The 17693-nt window shown below is 39.6% G+C and overlaps 1 protein-coding gene across 1 annotated transcript in view; it reads left to right on the top strand.

Moving 5' to 3' along the window:
• The window catches only part of SLCO5A1 (solute carrier organic anion transporter family member 5A1), a gene marked incomplete at both ends in the record, with an annotated part of 64033 nt that overhangs the window by 42132 nt on the left and 4208 nt on the right, over positions 1-17693 (top strand). The window contains 3 exons of the mRNA XM_080609714.1: positions 738-902; positions 5681-5879; positions 14674-14833. Coding sequence (XP_080465840.1) covers positions 738-902; positions 5681-5879; positions 14674-14833 — 524 coding nt within the window. The remainder of the gene's footprint in view (positions 1-737; positions 903-5680; positions 5880-14673; positions 14834-17693) is intronic.

The following is a 17693-nucleotide window of genomic DNA, read 5'->3' as shown; positions in this document are numbered from 1 at the left end:
AGAATAATTGCAACATCTGTGAATACTTCTTCAATTTAAGTTAATGATGTGTTCTCATTTTTAATTGTTTTACCCTTCTGAGAATATTAGATGAGTTGTGTGTAAGCTATGTTGAGATTCAGTGATATCACTGACATAATTTTTCAGTATGCTTTGTCTGCATTTACAGTAGATACTTTAAAATTGTATAGAAAATATTTAATTAAAAATCTTTTTGTTCTTTTTTAAAATTCTGGTATTATTATCTCAGTTTTCAAGCATGGTCCTTGAAGCAGAGTTACAGGGGGGAAGTATGTGATCTATTTTCCTCCTGTGGAGTGCAAAACTCAGTGCTGTTGGTTCACAAGTGTGACATGTTATCTCATAGAAAATTTCAAACTGAGACATCAGAATACCTCCAAAATTGCTACATTTTATCGCTGTTATTTTTTTTCCCTTTTGAGTGTTACCATGTAGACCCTGTTTCTTCAGATGGTTTTGTTAAAACAGACCTCAGTTGTGTGTGTGAAAAGTAGGACTGCAGCCCTGGGGCGATGCAGTGAGATAGGGTAAGAGCAGACAGTGAAGACTGCAATCTCAAATATGCAGTCTCCCTTCCGCTTAGCAAATGTAGCCAGATGCTGGCAAGCCATTCTTGCCAGTCCATCTCAGAGAAAATGAAGTTGGTTTGTTTCAGTTTACTTTTGTTTCTCGCTCATTATTGATAACATTTGTTTGTAATTTTTGTCATTTTATAGAACTTCCAAGAGCAGCTGTCAGGATCTTAAGCAACATGACATTCCTTTTTGTGAGTTTGTCATACACAGCTGAGAGTGCCATTGTCACAGCTTTTATTACCTTCATTCCCAAGTTCATCGAGTCACAGTTTGGCATCCCAGCTTCTAATGCCAGCATCTACACTGGTAAGGCATTGCCACATAGTATAACCTTGCAAGGGTTGGTTTTCTTCAACTGATGAAATGAATCAACGTAGGAATGAACCAAAAATGTGCTTGTTGGAACAGGTGATTGGATACAGCTTTGTGTATTCTGTTAGATATTCAGGCAATTTTTTGATGTTTCTTATATGTGTTTAGTAAAATGTGAACCCATTTATATTGTTAAAGGGCTGGTGGTTTTTACATAAGCCTAGACGGACATTTTCTAATACACTAATGGTCTTCAAGGAGGGGAAAAAGCAACAAAAACAGGCTAGAGACCCCATAGGCGTTACTGCAATTTGTGATTTTTGAAGATTTTTGAAGGCTGTTCTTATTTTCTGTGAATATTACTTCCTCTTTGATCTTTAAAATACCCTAATCTTTTTTTCTTCCCCAGTGATGAGTTAAGATTTATCTGTCCCATCCTTCAGTTATCTCTCTCCTTCAGACTGGTGGTTTTCTCCTTACTTACTTTTTCACAGAGTGCATAACAATCCAGTGTAGCCCAGAGAGCTCCCCAGATCCTTTCCCACTTGTATTTCTAGGTCTGAGACCCCTGTTTTGCAGGTGTGGTTCTTTCCCTGCTGCTGCAGCAGTGTACAGCCAAGCACAACTTCTAACAGCTATGAAGTACCAAATTTTAGGCTTTGTATTGCTCTGCGGGAGGGCAAGGTGCGAACTTCCCTAGGGAAAGGGGCCAAAATATTGTGCAGAATTGGGGCCTGTGTCGTGAAGGCCATCTTCCTTCTCTCCTAGGGGCATCAAAGACACTTATCTTTATAAGCATCTTTTTGACTTCTCCATAGTACTTCCCATATAGATAGCTGCTAATTGCAAAGCAGCTAATTGCAAAGAGTTCTTTGCTCCCCCATGCTTCCAGATACTCTGTGTGAGAAGGAGCAATGGAGTGGAGAGTGAGTTGTGGGAACAGGGATGAAGTATGAGGCGAAGCTGCCCAGGGGCATCAGTCAAGGAAAACACAAAAAGTAGCAGAAGAAAGAGAGAAGACACATAGACCTCACGTGGGAATCGTGTCATCTGCAGTGGCTGGAAGAAATATGAGTCTTTCTAGACTGCAGAGGGGAAACATCAGAAAAGCATCATAGTGACTTTTGTTTGAGAGCTTGTTGAGATGAGATTTTCTTCAGGGCATGAAATCCCTGTGTACTGCATATAGTGAGGAAACATTGATTGATGGGAACCTGGTTCTATCAGAAGTTTAGGGTAGCTACACATGTGCTGTAATGAGTCTTGATGGGTTTGATACTCTGTAAGTTGCTTTGTTTGCAGGATAATCCAAAAACATTATTGCTAGACAAGATATTCAACAGCCAGTACATTAAAAGAGAAAAGAAAGTGATGCGACCCTGTCCAGAGTGTGAAGCTATGTTGTTTTCTCTGTTATAAATTCCTTGATAAAGACTATTATAATGAATCAGAAGAAGAAGATGGAATAGCTTGGGCTGGATGTGCAATGCGGACAAGTGACCGCTGCTTCCACAACCCCAACTCCTAAACTTAGCATTAAAATCAACAGTTGTTATTAGTTTTATAAATTCTTTTTGTAGCTACTGGCTGATTAGTTAAAGACATTCCCAGTTTACAAACTTCTGGCTAATAAAAGGAGGATTTAACATGTTATTTATATTACTACATCTACGCTTGCATGTGCATTGCCAGCTAAGTACATGTGTTTGCTGAATCCCTTCATGTGAGTAATGTGAAGTTATTATTGGTCATTTTCTATCTCAATTCATAAGCAACAATTCTTTCATTAAGTCTCAATTTCTTTCTGTTTTTTAAACAAACCTGGCATTAATCATCAGCAAAAATGCCATGTGCCAAACTTTATGTCTTGAACTTGTGCAGCTCGTGCTCCAGTCTTGTCTTGCTTGGAGTTTTGTTTATTTTGTGTAGAGAAGGTGGCATTTAGCCTCCAGGCTTTAAGTCCACAAAAAAAAACAACTTCTGACTTTATAGAATACAGGTAGATCTTAGACAGATCCGGGTTAAATTTTCAGGTGCTTTATTAACAGATTTACACGTGAAAGAGAGAATTACAATTCAAATAATTTATAATTGGAAGAACTGTGCGCTATATGTCATAAAGCACTGTTCTGGTAACATCTGCTAAAATGGTTACAAATGCATTGGATCTACCTTTAGCTTTAGAAAAGGTATAATATATATCCCAGACAGAATTAGTTTGAAAATGTCCATTGTGTTCCCTTTGGAAGTGTAGCCTGCTTAGCAGATATTGCAGTTTTCTGTTGCCAGACTATTAGTTGCTGTTAAGATCATCTCTTGCTGCTGTGGCAAGCCTCAAGTGCTGCAATATCCTGACAACAGCAAAAAGGACAAAGCTTGAAAACTGCTGACTGAAAGCCGATATTGCCTTGAAGCACTGTATCCAGGAGTGTATTTAGCACACGCACGATTCCTGTAAGCCAAGCTGTCATTATAAAATGAAGGAGAGTGCAGTGCAACAGCTTAGTATCGGATCTTAAGCTTTATTCCTCTAAATGCCTTTGAAAAAGAAGAATGTGTGTCCTGATTAGATGTACATGCTTTGCTTTGCCCTGGAAACTCTCCTGGAAGTGCTGCATTCCTTTGACAGTACATCACTTCTGATTTCACATTCTCCGTGGAAAGAGAGGGGCATAAGGATGAAGAGTTTGTACTCGGGGCAAAAGAACCTGTCAGGCTTCCTGACAGGAAGGGAATGAGTGCCTCTCTCTACAGCCTTCACCACAAACAACAAAATCTGCTCTTGCCCTTCCAGTTTCTCCCAGAGAGCGAGCTCCGTTACCAGCTCTACTTTGCATGGAGAATTGGTCTTTATGCATCTTGTGTGTAGGCTTTCATTCGACCTTTCCATCTTCCTGAATGAGAGTGAGCCTTGGTGGGCAATTTGCTCGTGTTCTTCTTGTGTTTAATGTTCTGATCTTCATGGTGTGGCAGAAGATGGATGAAACCAGCAGCGCAGGGTAACTCACTAATGGAAGAACCACTAACCTAACACCTAGCAAAATATTGACATGCTCAGTTTTTGCAAGGTACTAGACAGAGACACACAGAGTCTCAGTTTTAGTGAAAGGCTTTTCCAATATCCATGTCTTGAAGAGAGTAAGAAAGAAAAGGTAAATTCAGGTCCAAAAGAGGTTAAGATCTCAAGCCTAAGGTGGAAGAAAAAATAAAATGCTGAGGTTAATTTATTGTCGGTAAGCTCTTACCTTGGGCTAGATCCTTAGTTCATATAACTGATATAGCCATGGATTAGGTCCATGGAATTTGATTCGCCTAACAGAGGTGTTTTAGAAGACATTGCAAATGATCCTGGTCTGCCTTTGGTATGGATGTCAGCTTCTCTGACACAGATTTCATGGAGCAGGGCATGCCTAATAGACTCAGATGGCTGAGCTACAATTTTTACCCAGAGAGAACATTCTCAGTGCAAGTGAAAGGATTTGCATTATTTCTCTTCCTCGTTCATATTCAGTCATTGAATGTGAGAGATATAACAGCCTTGAACTTTGTGAAAATCATTTAATTCTCGTAGAAGGACTTAAACATCTAATTTCTGCTCTATGAGAAAGACTGATTTTGATTCTGTGGAGGGTTATTATTAAGAATCTTCCTCATGAAATTGCATTTTATTTTACAATGCCATTGGTGATGGCAGTATAATTAAAGCAGCAACTATTTTTACCTCTTATTTGTATTTTCATGATCTCAACATTTTGATAAAAATAATGTCCCCCTCAACTTTAGACAAATTGTCAGAGAATGAGAATACTTTGCAATAATATTAAGGACACTTGCAAATTATAGTGATGCTGGTTTCTTTAAAAAGAAGATCAACGTCTTTAAGAGTTTGGATTACAAAGTATAGCTCCTTCCAAGTAGATGAAGCTGCCAAAAGTTGTTCACATTCCATATTTATGGGGAATGCATCTTTATTAGCAAAGACCTAATTTAAAGACCTTCTTACATGTCAGTGAAAAGCAAAAGCCAAGATAAGTGAAGATGTGCAAGACATTCTCAGATTTAATGCCTCCTTAGGACCTGACAAATGAGGATGGACTGGTGATGTGTTGCTGAACTGCTACCTTATAACTACAGCAGCAGAGCAAGAGGAATTTCATAGGCACATCTTTTGTGTCTTAAACTTACCCAAATACTAATTCTAGTATCTTAATTTCTCTAATTGTGTTTGATCAATTTATACTCCATGTGGCTGTGCCAAGATGAATGAGGGCGCTGATGTAGGAAAGCTTAAGTGAAGTATTTAGAAGGCAGAATTAGCAGCCTGGCTCATGTGTGCACTCCCAGGTGGGCAGACTTCTGGGATCTGGCCTGAGGTTAGCACTTGTGATTCACTGGCATTAATTGTGAGAGTAGGGAGAAGAAGATCCATGTCCAAATCTGGATTTCTTCAAGTTTTCAGTACTTAAACTGAAGCAATATGTAGCCCTTCTCCCCATTCTAAAATAAATACAAAGCAATGTTTCTGCTTGTCAGTACAATAGTTCTCTTATAGTGCTTTGGCTGCTGGTAATATCATAAGGAGGCTTTTATTAATTCTTTGACAACACTCCAGAGGTTTGAAAAGTCTGACTCAGTTTGCTAACAGAGAATTAGACAATGGAGATCTTAGTGCAGCATTTGCAGTCATCTAATTAGGGAATGAAACCAATATTTATGTTTTATACCATTTCTATAGGTCCTGTTTTAATGTTGCTCGAATTTCTTCCTGGCAGGTGTGATTATTGTTCCGAGTGCTGGTGTTGGTATTGTCCTTGGTGGCTACATTATAAAAAAACTGAAACTTGGTGCGAGAGAGTCTGCGAAGTTGGCTATGATCTGCAGTGGTGTATCTCTGCTGTGCTTTTCAACTCTCTTCATTGTTGGATGTGAAAGCATTAATCTAGGGGGAATAAATATACCTTACACTACTGGGTAAGTATCTTGGAATCATCTGTGGTAAACCCATCATTTTCCAATAAAGAAAATGGTAAAGAAATATAAAAAATGCTGATGACTGATATACTGAAGAAGCCACATTGTTCAAGTGAGAATTTGGTGAGTATCGTGATATAAATACACACTGTTATTGTGTGTGGTCCTTTTTTTTACATCTGGTTTATAATGAAGGTTATGTAATGACTCACCTTTTTGAGGGGTGGGAAAATGCACCAGAATGGACTTTAGTGATTTTTGCAGGAAAGAAGGAATAGTGTCCCATAGAGTGCTCAGACTTTAGCTGGTGTTTCAAAATGTTTTTGGACCATGAAAATTGTGAAAATATTAAAGGGATTATAAGGATTATTTCTGAATAGGTTTGTTTATTATCACCATAATAGTGTATTATGTCTATACTCCCTGTTTGACAGTAAACACTTGGGCATGTGCTATCAATGTTAGTGATGTGAGCTGCTTCTGAACCACTTACTAGTTGTATGAATGCCCTCAGCAATCGCTGGGTCATCATCAAGACAGCAACTAAATCAGAACCCTTAAAGTTATATTGAGAAGGAGGAAGGCTATAATGAAGTTGTGGAGGGAGGAAGGTGTTTGGAGTGAGGGATTTAAACTGAGACAGTAAGAAATGCATAGAAGGGCATTTAAAAAAAAATTGGGGATATTTGGAAGGAAGACAGTGTGATAGAAGTTGTAAGAAAGTGTTTTGCTGGAAGGTAATTCCTCGGAAGCCTGATTAATTTTCTTAATTTTCTTGCTTATTTTGTTCATTACCTTTTCCCCCAAACTGCTGCCTTCATGTAGCTTAAACACTAGAACAGAGTAAGCATTTGAAGAGCACGAACTTACCTGAAGCAATTTATCCCTTTGCTTTTAGATCTGAGACAACATCTGCCTTTTATTTATGGCCAGATGCCAGGTATCAGATCCACGTGAATATCTTGCTTTTAAGGGCCAGCTCTGGACTCTTAACGTTTTGAGGTTTGGAAGAGAATGTAGAAGTGTGAAGCAGGAAAAGATATGATCAAATGGGGAAAAGAAGAACTGCAATGGGGCACTGAGTAAGCCAAGTGAAAAACAAAGGGACAAAATGGGAAGCAAGAGCAGAAGAAAATAGGCATTGTTTACACAGAGAATATTTCGCATTGCGTGTTGCTGGGTGTTATTACATTGCTGTCAAACCTTAATCCTAGGACAAGGAAAAACAGCAACTGAAAGTCATGAGCTGATGGAAAGCTGATTTATTCCTTTGTATTCTTATAACCTAGAGTTAAAGCTTGGTGAGAGGCTGATTGTAGAGGGGAGGAGCATGGCGATATATTGTCACCTGAGCATAGTGGGCTGAAGAAGGAGAGAATGAGAATGAGAAGGGATTGGAATGCTTTGATTGTCCACCTGCTATGATGCTGGTGGCAGTCTATGGTTGTAGATGAAGAAATGAAAATTATGAGGAATTAAAGCATAATTTCAGATAGCAGTTAGCTGAACTGTGTGGTAAGTCAGAATGTCCCTGCCTGGCTAATGAGAAGGCTGTAGTCTTCTTTTTGTGAAAAAGTGCTATGTAATTTAAATCTATTTCTAAATTGAAGACAAGGCTATATTGCTATGTAACACATACCTTCACACTGGAACTGTAAGAGTATCTAATTATTTTTTTTTTCCAGTAAGTGATAACATTTACAGTAATACGTAGTATGAATTGAAATAGGCACTTAATTCACAGCTGTTCTGAAATTCTGCAGTAGCATTACTTCTTTACCACCTTCATCTAATTGTTCTTAGCAAGAAAAGAGGTGAGACATGATAATGGCAAAATTCTCAAAGGTGTTGAGGTATATCGATTCTTTCAAATCAGTATGCAGAATGTAATGTCATCAGAAACTAAGAAATGCCCGGATGTTATATAGCATGGTTCAGGAGTTTGCAGCCCCAGCCCTATATGATTTTTTAATGCAGAATCAAATCCAAATTTATTATCAAAATGATAATAAAGAAATAGCACTACACATAAATTCAGCCTGAATATCTGACAAGATAAACATTCTCTAAATCCTCATGATCAATCATTTGATAGCTTTGAATCATTTACTTGGTAGGCTCTTTAACTCAGACATCAAAGAATGGTATTGTTCACGTAACAAAAAAGCATGCTTTCATTTTGAGGTTTAATAAAACACATGCTTCATTCTCTAGTTCCAATGAAGTGCAGTATATGGACATCAGAGCCAGTTCAACAGGCTAGATTGAATAGGAGAAGCAGTACAGCTCTTGGTTCAGAGCAATGCCTTGCATGATGCTCTACCTTTACATGGCTTTGCCAGTCTGATCTGAACTACCTCTGCTGACAACAGCCCAGAGATGTCAGCTACATTGGACAGTGTAGACATACCCTGCAGGAGAATCGTCTCTGGACAAACATGTTCACTTCTACTGTTCTTTTACATTCAGAAAGTAGGGTTTGTTTTTTTCCTTAGATGAGCTGAAACATAAACCAGTACAGAGGAGAAGGATAAGCTGGGGTTTAGTTAACATAAAAATATGTATATGCTGGTACTCAGTAAAGTAGGCAATGATATTTCATAATTCAGTATGTTTCATAACTCAGTATTTTTCTAACTGCAATGAAGTGGATGGGACCTGGAGGCATGCACAGATTAGAATACATTTGCAAGGGTTTTCTGCTGGTTTATGTTAGACACAAGCAGTTTTGCTGTTGTTGGTGTGTCATCAGCAGTTCTGCTATCAGGAAGGTCAAGGGCATCTCTGTATTATACATCCTAACACTTTAGAACCTGCTTAGAGGATTGCCTCTGAAGGTGTGTTTGTTATTTGAACACAGTGTAAGGAGCCTTACAAACCACAATACAGCATCCCTTTTCTTGCACCATAATCATCTGAATGGGGATTCCTGAATCGGTGAATTGTCTTCTTGTCCAGACAGCTTTTGAGTATCTCTGAGGAGGGTAGCTCCACAGCCTCTCTGGACAACCTCTGCCACACACTTCTCAGTCACCCTCACAGTGAAAAAGTGTTTCCTATTCAGAGGGAACATCCTGTGTTTCAGGCTGTTCCCATTGCCTCTGGTCCTGTCACTGGCCACCACTGGGAAGAGCCCAACCCAGTCCTCTTTGCACCCTCCCTTCAGGTATTTAAATACATTGATGAGATCCCTGAACCTTCTCTTCTCCAGCCGAACAGTCCCGGCTCTCTCCACTTTTCCTGAGAGGATGGATGCTCCAGTTCCTTCAGCACCTTAGTGGCCCCTTGCTGGATTCTCTTTTACTGGAAGACCACAACTGGACCCAGCACTGCAGGTGTCACCTCACCAGTGCTGAATAAAGAGGAAATAGCAGCGATCAGCTGCTTTGGTTGTTTATAGACCTGTCTCTTCTATGTTTTGTGATACAAGGCAACTAAAACAGGCTGCATTGGGAGCTCACTCACAGTAGCAGATTACTGGATTAGTTCAGTTTCATTTCTCATGTTTCTGGTATGTGACGAATCAAAGCAGACTCTTTGATTGCTTTCTGTTGATTTGGTGCAATTAAGGTTGAGTTAAAGCATACAGTTGAGTTACTGATACACTTCACATAAAAAAAAAGTAATTCTGTTCTTCCTTTTGTACCACCAGCTTGGGTTTCTGTTATTATTGTATCTCTTTCAGTCCAATCAGCCAGTTGGATCCCCTAACTTGAAAGCAGTGACTAATTAGATCAAAACAATAACAATAAAGGAGTCCAGCTAACACAGTGAGAGGGTCCCTTGTTTGACAGCTACACAAAAATTGCGTCACTTCTGCAATTCCAGCTGCTTGCGAAGAAGGAGACTGCAAATCTCTGTCATCAGAATGTCCTTCAATACCAATCCAAAAATATTGGTATCAAATTAAGATAATCCTTTTCATCACATAGCCCAATATTGTTACAGAAATTCTGTGGTGAGGACTTGTCTCCTTTCCTTTTTTTTTTTTTTCCTTAGTCCTGTAGGTTACTACAGTGCTCTAAAAAAATATGAATAAAACCATGTGCAAACCAATTCTTTGTTTAGCTGTTACCAAAATATAGTCAGTCACTGTGGGGTTTTGTTTTTTTCCTAAACTCCATTTCATTTATATTGTAGCATCATGGGAAGAGAGTCTACCTTTATGTTTTCCAATATGTGTACATTGACTGCCAGCACAATGAGATTTCAGTCCAAGCCTGGGTATCTGAAATAACAGGTCACAGTTCTAAAAACTCCAGGCACTAAATCTTACCCTATACTTTTCCTTTTCTTGTTTTACTACTATACCACAAGCCTTCCATAGAGTAGCAGTTGAATAGGAAAACAGGATTTAGAAAACAAAATGTTAGGAATTAGAGTAATTTTTATTGTTAGTCACATCTAATAAAGGTCTCCTCTTTATTAGCTTTACTAGCATCATGTCATGGAGACAAAGAACAGTCTCCCTGAGAAGTGAACAAATGCAATTTGTCAGTTGGGATTCTGGGTTTTGTCCCAGCACACACGTTTAGCAAACTTGCAGTTGAACCTTGTTAATGAAAGAAGCTGTGTCATTGTTTGCAATTGAAGGAATAGTTCAGGAAATGCTTTTGTTCGCGTCTGGTTTCTGTCAGTGTGCTCATGCATGCTGGATATCCTTGGCTGCTCAGGTGCAGTATCTGTACCCTCTGAAACAAGCGGGGCAGCTATTTCTTTGACATTCTATGTGTCTAGAGCAGTGGGTGCATTGAAACTAAGCTGGCTTAGTTTTTCCCACAGGCTACAGCTCACAAGCAGGGCTTACTAGCTTGGGTGCAATTTCTGTGAAGTCCTGCTTTTTTTTTTGACCAATATGGGTGCAGAATTCAAGTGTCAAAGCTCTGGTTTTCTTTGTGGAGAGCAGGTAGCCTCCCAGTGTCAGAAGGCAGCATTAGTAGAGTACTCTGGTTTATCTTACTGCTGGGAAAAATTATGCCCTCCTGGAAGAAGTGTTCATAGAAATCTGTTATAATATGTGCTAAAAGGTAGATTAGTGTGATGAGAATGGGGTTACATACATATGTGTAAGTAAAGATTTCACGTTCTCAGCATCTGAATTCCTTCATTAGTTTCTCATCATTGGCAAAGGAGTGAACAAGGAGTGAACAGTGAAGGTAATAAAGATGAAAACATGAACCTATTACAACTGTTACTCCTCTCCACCCAACCTGTAGCTGTGCTTGGGGTTGCTCTGACCCAGGTGTAGGACCTTTCACTTGGCATGGTTAAAACTCCTAAGGTTGGCATCAGCCTACCTCACAAGTGTGTCAAGGTCAAGCTTTTGGAAACAGAGCTAATAGGTAATTTTTGTATCATGTGCTCTTGAAAGGTTGGAAAAAAAATCTCTATGCAAGGTATTTGCTGTAAACAACAAAAAAATCCCCCTTACAGTGATGTGCAGAGGTACAAAAAGTGATGAAAGCTGCAGAGACACAGCTTGCAGTAGCTTGTTAGTAATTTGAGCATATTTGCTTTGCGTATCGTAAACTTAAGGCTTCTTCTGGGACAAACAAAAAAATGCCCCAGAGATTAAATTATCACAGTGGCCTCATTTCAGTTTCCAGTTTTGTGCTTCTCATTTCTTGCATGCCTGATTTCATTCACCTTTATTTTTAAGCTGATTTCCTAAGCTCTGTGTCATGGTAATGTTCAGCAGTGCAGCTGAAGTGAGTTAGCCACATAAGCAGAGCAAGCCAGGGAGTTCTTTTTCATGCGCGTGGAACAGCACAAGCCATCTGCTGCTGAGAATAGGTTTGGGTGACGGTGGAATGAGAGGTCAGAAGAATGTATTTCACAAGGTGGGAGAGGCTGGGGAGGGCAACCCAAGCTGTATCTTTCCTGGCAGCCTGGGTTGTCCCTGGACTTGTCTATGTGCAGAGTGGCAGAGCTCTGCTGGCAGCCAGGATGTGGGCAAAAGGGTCTCCCAGCCAGGCTGAGGAGTCCCTGCTTACCCCAAATATTCAGGCATCTGGGACATCAAGCTCATCAGGCTGCTGAGGAGTGTATGAAACTCCAGAAATGCTGCCTCTCCTGTTGGTGTGAAAAACTTCTGTCACTGTGCTGGTGAAATCAGTATGTTCCAGAGGAATGTTTTGATGATGTGGTGTTTTCCATTGGAAAAAAGGTTCTGTTGAGAGATTACTGGAAGAGTCTCCCCGTTGCTATATGATGTGTTGCTGTGTATTGCTTTCTGGAATCCAGTGTGATATAATAAGACAAGTTTCAGCTGATAGCTGAGAAGGCAACACAACCAATATCAATCCTGGATATTTAATTTCCTGGTCAAGCTGCAACTTGTTTCTAAAACTGTGCCTTGTTTGTTTATGGCACAAGAAAGAAAACACTCAGAAAGGCTTTGGTTAACATCCAACTAGACCATAAAGTGTGAAGTGGCTCCAAGAGCTAAATTTGTGAACCTGATTTGTGTGATCAGTAGACAGTCAATAAATATTTAAGAGCTACTTAGTAATATTTTATGGGCTGCAAAAGTGCCCCACTGGAAAGACAAGCATATTCAGCAAAAGCAAATAGTGGTGTATAAATACATAAAAATGAGTCAAATGGAAGCCACTAAGCAGCAGTCATACTTTTTAGTGTCGCTAATGACAGGAGGTGATGTAACGGACTACACAGGTGACAGTCATCGTGTGTAGAATGTCTCCCAAGCCAAGTCTCTGGTCTAGTAGGGTGTAAAAGATGGGAGCAAAAGAATATCCCTTGTGGTCCATGGGATAGTTGGGGTGCAGCAAGTCTGATGCTAGCTGTTTACCTTTACAGTGGTCCTGCCCACACATTACAGATGTGAAGGCAAGCAAAGGCAACCCTCATGGGGCTCCCCAGCCATGACAGTCTGTGAGCATGTGTACAGGATTTTAAACATTGCAGCCATCAACCCAAACCAGATTCCTGTTCAGCTCCTGCACAGCTGAAGAGGTGCTAAAATTCTCTGGATATCTACTGATGTGCTTGGAGCAGAGATACTGGAGGTAGTTTTAAACAGCAGTGGTCATTGAACAATACTGAGAGCAGCACAGTTAATTCAGTATTACATGGAAGGGTTGGCATACCAACATAATTCCGAAGGCAAGATGTGATATGGTCATCAACTGCTTCCTCATTAATGAGGACCTTCTGGATAATACAGATTGATACCTTACATCCTCTGATATTAGCTCTATATACACTGGGTCCAGTTATGCCAGTCTGTTTTTAATTTCAGAACAAATTAGTATTCATTTTCTCTTTAACTCTCTCTGTTTCTCTGTAACCAAATTTGCATATACAGTTACATAGGGGTTTTTAACTATTCTTTTTCTTCAGTGAGGTTGCCTTTGTGCCTGCTGATGCTTTTCCTCCTTTGGTACTCCAGCCCTTACCCAACCTAGGAATGTTAGAAATCCAAGTATCACCGTGCACTTCCCTTCAGTGTGGGAAGTAGCTGGGTGTCTCATCCATTTGTGCCTGCAGCTGGACGTTTTCAAGTGACCTGAGAGTTGCTTTTGGCAGCGCTGAAGTGATATGATATGTAAGACAGGAGTTGGTTAATTTGGTGACTGTGTGACTTAGCCTGTGTCAAAACCTGTGGTGGTGACAGCCAGATCAGTTGTAACCAGAGTTGATTTCTTCCTAGTGGTAGCAAAAAGCACTATTTTATGGGGGAAGAAAACTGCTTCCAAATTACTTGCTCTCTACAGACAGGGCCAAGATGTGCCATGCAGAGGTCTTAGCTTAGCTGGAGCAGAGTGAGTCAGGAGGGACTTGGAGCTGTCCCAGTGCAGTGCTTCATTTGGTCCTTGTTGCATGAGCCACTGAGCTCAGATGAGTGCCATGAGCTGCTGCCTTGGTGGCGTCCCTTTGCACCTTCATCTTATATGAGGATGTGCCCAAGCTAGCATGGCACTTGCCAGTGAAGAGTTGATAGAGTAGATGAGATCTGTCCAACTACCTGTTTGGAGCAACAGTGATAGATAGCCAAGGCCAGGTTGGATGGGGCTTTGAGCCACTTAGACTAGCGGAAGGTGTCCCTGCCCATGGCAGAGAGGTTGGAATGAGATGATTTTTAAGGTCCCTTCTAAACCAAATCATTCTGTGGTTCTATGATAGTGAAGAGCCTACTTTTGGAGGTGTATGTGTCCTTCAGCTTTTGAAATTTTCTTCAGTTCTTCGGAGTATACTGCCAAACCCTTCTTGAGAGGACAAAGAAATTTGGGCTTGGCAAGATTTTTAGGAATCATCTAGGGAAGTGGAGTAGTGGTTCTTTTACAGACATTCAGTAAAGCACAGCATTCCTCCAGATCTAGAGAGCTTCCTGTAGGTTTCATATGAATAATACAAGCATTAAGTTTTCTGAGCAGTTGTTGGCATGTGGGCAGAGATGCCTATTAGTTCACATAATGCTTACATCTTGTCACTGAGCCTTTCACTAGTAATCAACAACAAATTGCTGCACCTCAGGATAGATATATAAGATAACTCTTAAAGGGAAAAAAATAAAGGAAAAATTCAACTATCATCAGGCAAATAAGGTACAAGTTTTAAACTTCGGTATTATTTTTGTATTATGTTTTTAGTTAATGGCAAGAATGCCTTGGTTATTCTATATAGTTTAAATCATGGCTACAACTGGAGTTAATGCAGTCTTTCTGTGATAATAAATTCTCAGTTGCAGAGTTAATGAGTAGGATGTTTTCTGCCTCTGAACAGGAGGATATCTTTGCTTTCTCTACTAGCATGTTCTTTTTCCTTTCTTCAGTCCCACTCTTGCCATGGCCCACAGGAATCTGACTGGGAGCTGTAATGTTAACTGTGGATGTAAGATTCATGAGTACGAGCCTGTCTGTGGATCAGATGGAATAACATATTTTAATCCTTGCCTAGCTGGCTGCATCAGTGGTGGAAACCATAGCACAGGGGTAAGTGCTTCACCCTCCCAAACACCTGCCACCTGCAAGTAGCCCCTTGGGATTGATGCCGATCAAAGACTGCTCTGTTTCTTGCTCAAGCATCCCCCTTCTAAGCTTTGGAAGAAGTGTTCTACAACTGACCGGTCCATGAGTATTTCCATGTCCTGAGAGGCTGATAATGCTATTACTGCATGCTCTCCCCCCTCTTCATTTTAGTTATGTACAAATGTGAGGCACAAGTTCATTTGTACCAAGTAAATCCTCCAGCCAAGTGAGTGCAAAGTGCCACAGTGTAGGGAAGGTTGGTGTTTCTATTACAGACTTGAATGTCCCTGACGGCAGTGGCCTGTGTGTCTGCTGTTCCTGCAGGAACTCTCCTTGCCTGTTCCTGCAGGAACAGCACTTGAAGAGGCTTGTTCCTGCAGGGGTTGGAGCAGGGACCTCGAGTCAATGTCATCTAATTCAGCTTTCTCCTAGGCATAGGCAGCCATGACATACTATCTTTCTGCAAGCTCGTCATTGTTACTCATAAGACCTGTTTTGGGTTTTTTTGGCTCCCTCTCTGAATGGAAAGAAAAATTTGACTCTTCAGGTAGTTGGAAGTGTTTAAAGCTCCCATTTAAATTGAGTTATGGGCTGTAAAGTCATTGGTGTTTGTGACAGCCTTGTCATTTTGCATGTGTAGCTGTTGCACCTTCAACAGTGCATTGATAGGTCTTCTGTTTGCGTAGACTGCCAGTGTATTCTGCTCTGGTAAAATAGTTTGGCCATTCTCATAACCTTTCTTTAAACCTCTCCCAGGCTAAATGAAGTGAGTGTCATTGAACTCAAGTAACCAGAATGTAAAGGAGTTAATAATCTACTTTCTTTCTTGGAAATACATTGCCTGTTACAGCCCCGTCTTCCAGTTATGTTGGACTGGAGAAGGGCATCCTGCTGGTAAAATCAAACCATGGAAATTTGGCAGTTTCTAGGAGTGGGCAAAAGAAAATAGATGAAATGTAGAATCTGACCTGAATGTCAACAGGGCATTATATTTGTACAAACCCCAAACTTTTAAATTCTGTTACAGAACCATCGTTTAAAACAGAATAATTAAGACAAGATGTAAATACAGATTTTCTCAGGACTTGACTGTGCTTTCCAGAAAGCTTATTTGTAATGCTTTATAAATAAGGATTTGCAGTCCTGAGCCAGCCTGTGAAGCAGAAGGTTGTTAGGCGCAGTGCTCTGCTTTCTAAGTTGACTAAATAATGGTCTGAAATGTCAGGTTCATACACAAATGCCACAGAACAGATTATTTTCCTTTATATTTTTGTTTGTTAAAAGTATCTTCTTGTTTTCTAGCAGAAAATTGCTTTGGCCCAATTGGAAAAGCCTGTCATGTGAGCCTATGGTTAACTTTCAGTGTCTATATAAATCTTATTTGTACTTTGCTGGATTGAGACATAGATTTTATCTATCTTTGCTACATTTCACCTTATATCAAACTGGCACTATTAATACATTTACTAGGGAGGTAATTTGGGAGTGCTTTTCACTACAGATTTTGAAACAAATTATCTCCCTTTACAACTTAATAAAAAAATGCTTCTTGGCCTGAAATTTTAACTTGATAGATAACAATGAATAGAATAGGGCCAATACTGGTAGGAAAATGCATATCTTCATTAAATAATGCTTTATGCAGGGTACTTTTAAAAAACCAAATATAATCTTGTGCCACTGTATAACACACAAACTGTTGCTAACCTATAACATGTAGACTTAAATTTGTAATATACAGTGGTTTCAGAATTAACCATTTGAAAATTAGAAATGGGAGTAAAAGATGCCAGTGTGCAGTTCTTACCTGGGTTTTATATGTATGCCTCTACTGTATTGTTTCCGTTGTGCCATGTCTTTTTCATTTAGTGCACGGACTTGGTTTCTCTGGTGATAAACCCAGATTGTGTCGTAAAGATGGCTATTTTCTGTATAATGCCTATTTGGCATTTACATTTGAAAGCAGTGAGATTAAGGTGAAGGACTGTAGAGAGGAAGCAGGTACTCACTTGATATTAGAGTGGAGCCTTTGGAAACTGGGTTCTGTCATTGCCTTCATTGCTAAGTGATGTTGGGCAAGTCACTTAAGCAAAACATTTCCCAGCTGGTCATTAATCTTGTATTTTTCATATTCCAGAATGAGGGACATGAGCAATAACCAGAAATGTCATTTGTAGGAGCACTGACTGCCTAAATTGTATGTGAATGCACAAAAAATTATGTTTAGAATATAGTAAGTTATATATAATGGAAAATGTTCTGAAAAAAAAAAAATTCAATTGTCTAAAATTAGTCACCCACATTTATGAAACTTTTGATCTGTTTCAGTTACTTAGCTACAAAATAGAGATAACAGCATCAGTGCTTCATCTCATAACTGTTTTGAAGATAAGTTACTCGTTTTTGAAAAGGTTAAGCTATAATGGTGAGTGTGATAGAAAAATACATATGAAAAATGAGTTATTCTGTCTTTGTAGAGGAATATGTTTAGTGTGAGGAGAAAAATACCTGGAGTCACATTTTGAAAGTGGGAGGTAAAAATTGATAAATTGTTATGCTAACTTCCATGGGGAAAATATATAAGACTTTATCAGAGCACAAATACAAAGGTATACATTAAAGTTGACAAGCAACCATAATTTGGATATTTCCTTGTGTCCAAGTGCTTAAATTTGCAATCTTAAGATGGTGTCATAATGCATCTTCTGTGCACGTGTGGTCTTAGGTTTTATGATTGAAAACATTGAAAGGAAAATCTCCTTTGTGTAACATCACATGACCTGTTTCTTCTCTAGTGCTAGAGTATTCTGATCTGCTACACACC

The sequence above is a fragment of the Psittacula echo genome (assembly GCF_963264785.1).
Source record: "Psittacula echo genome assembly, chromosome: 2".
Classification (NCBI taxonomy): domain Eukaryota; kingdom Metazoa; phylum Chordata; class Aves; order Psittaciformes; family Psittacidae; genus Psittacula; species Psittacula echo.
Note: the sequence above shows the minus strand (reverse complement) of the source record. Positions and strands in the feature narration are given on the sequence as shown.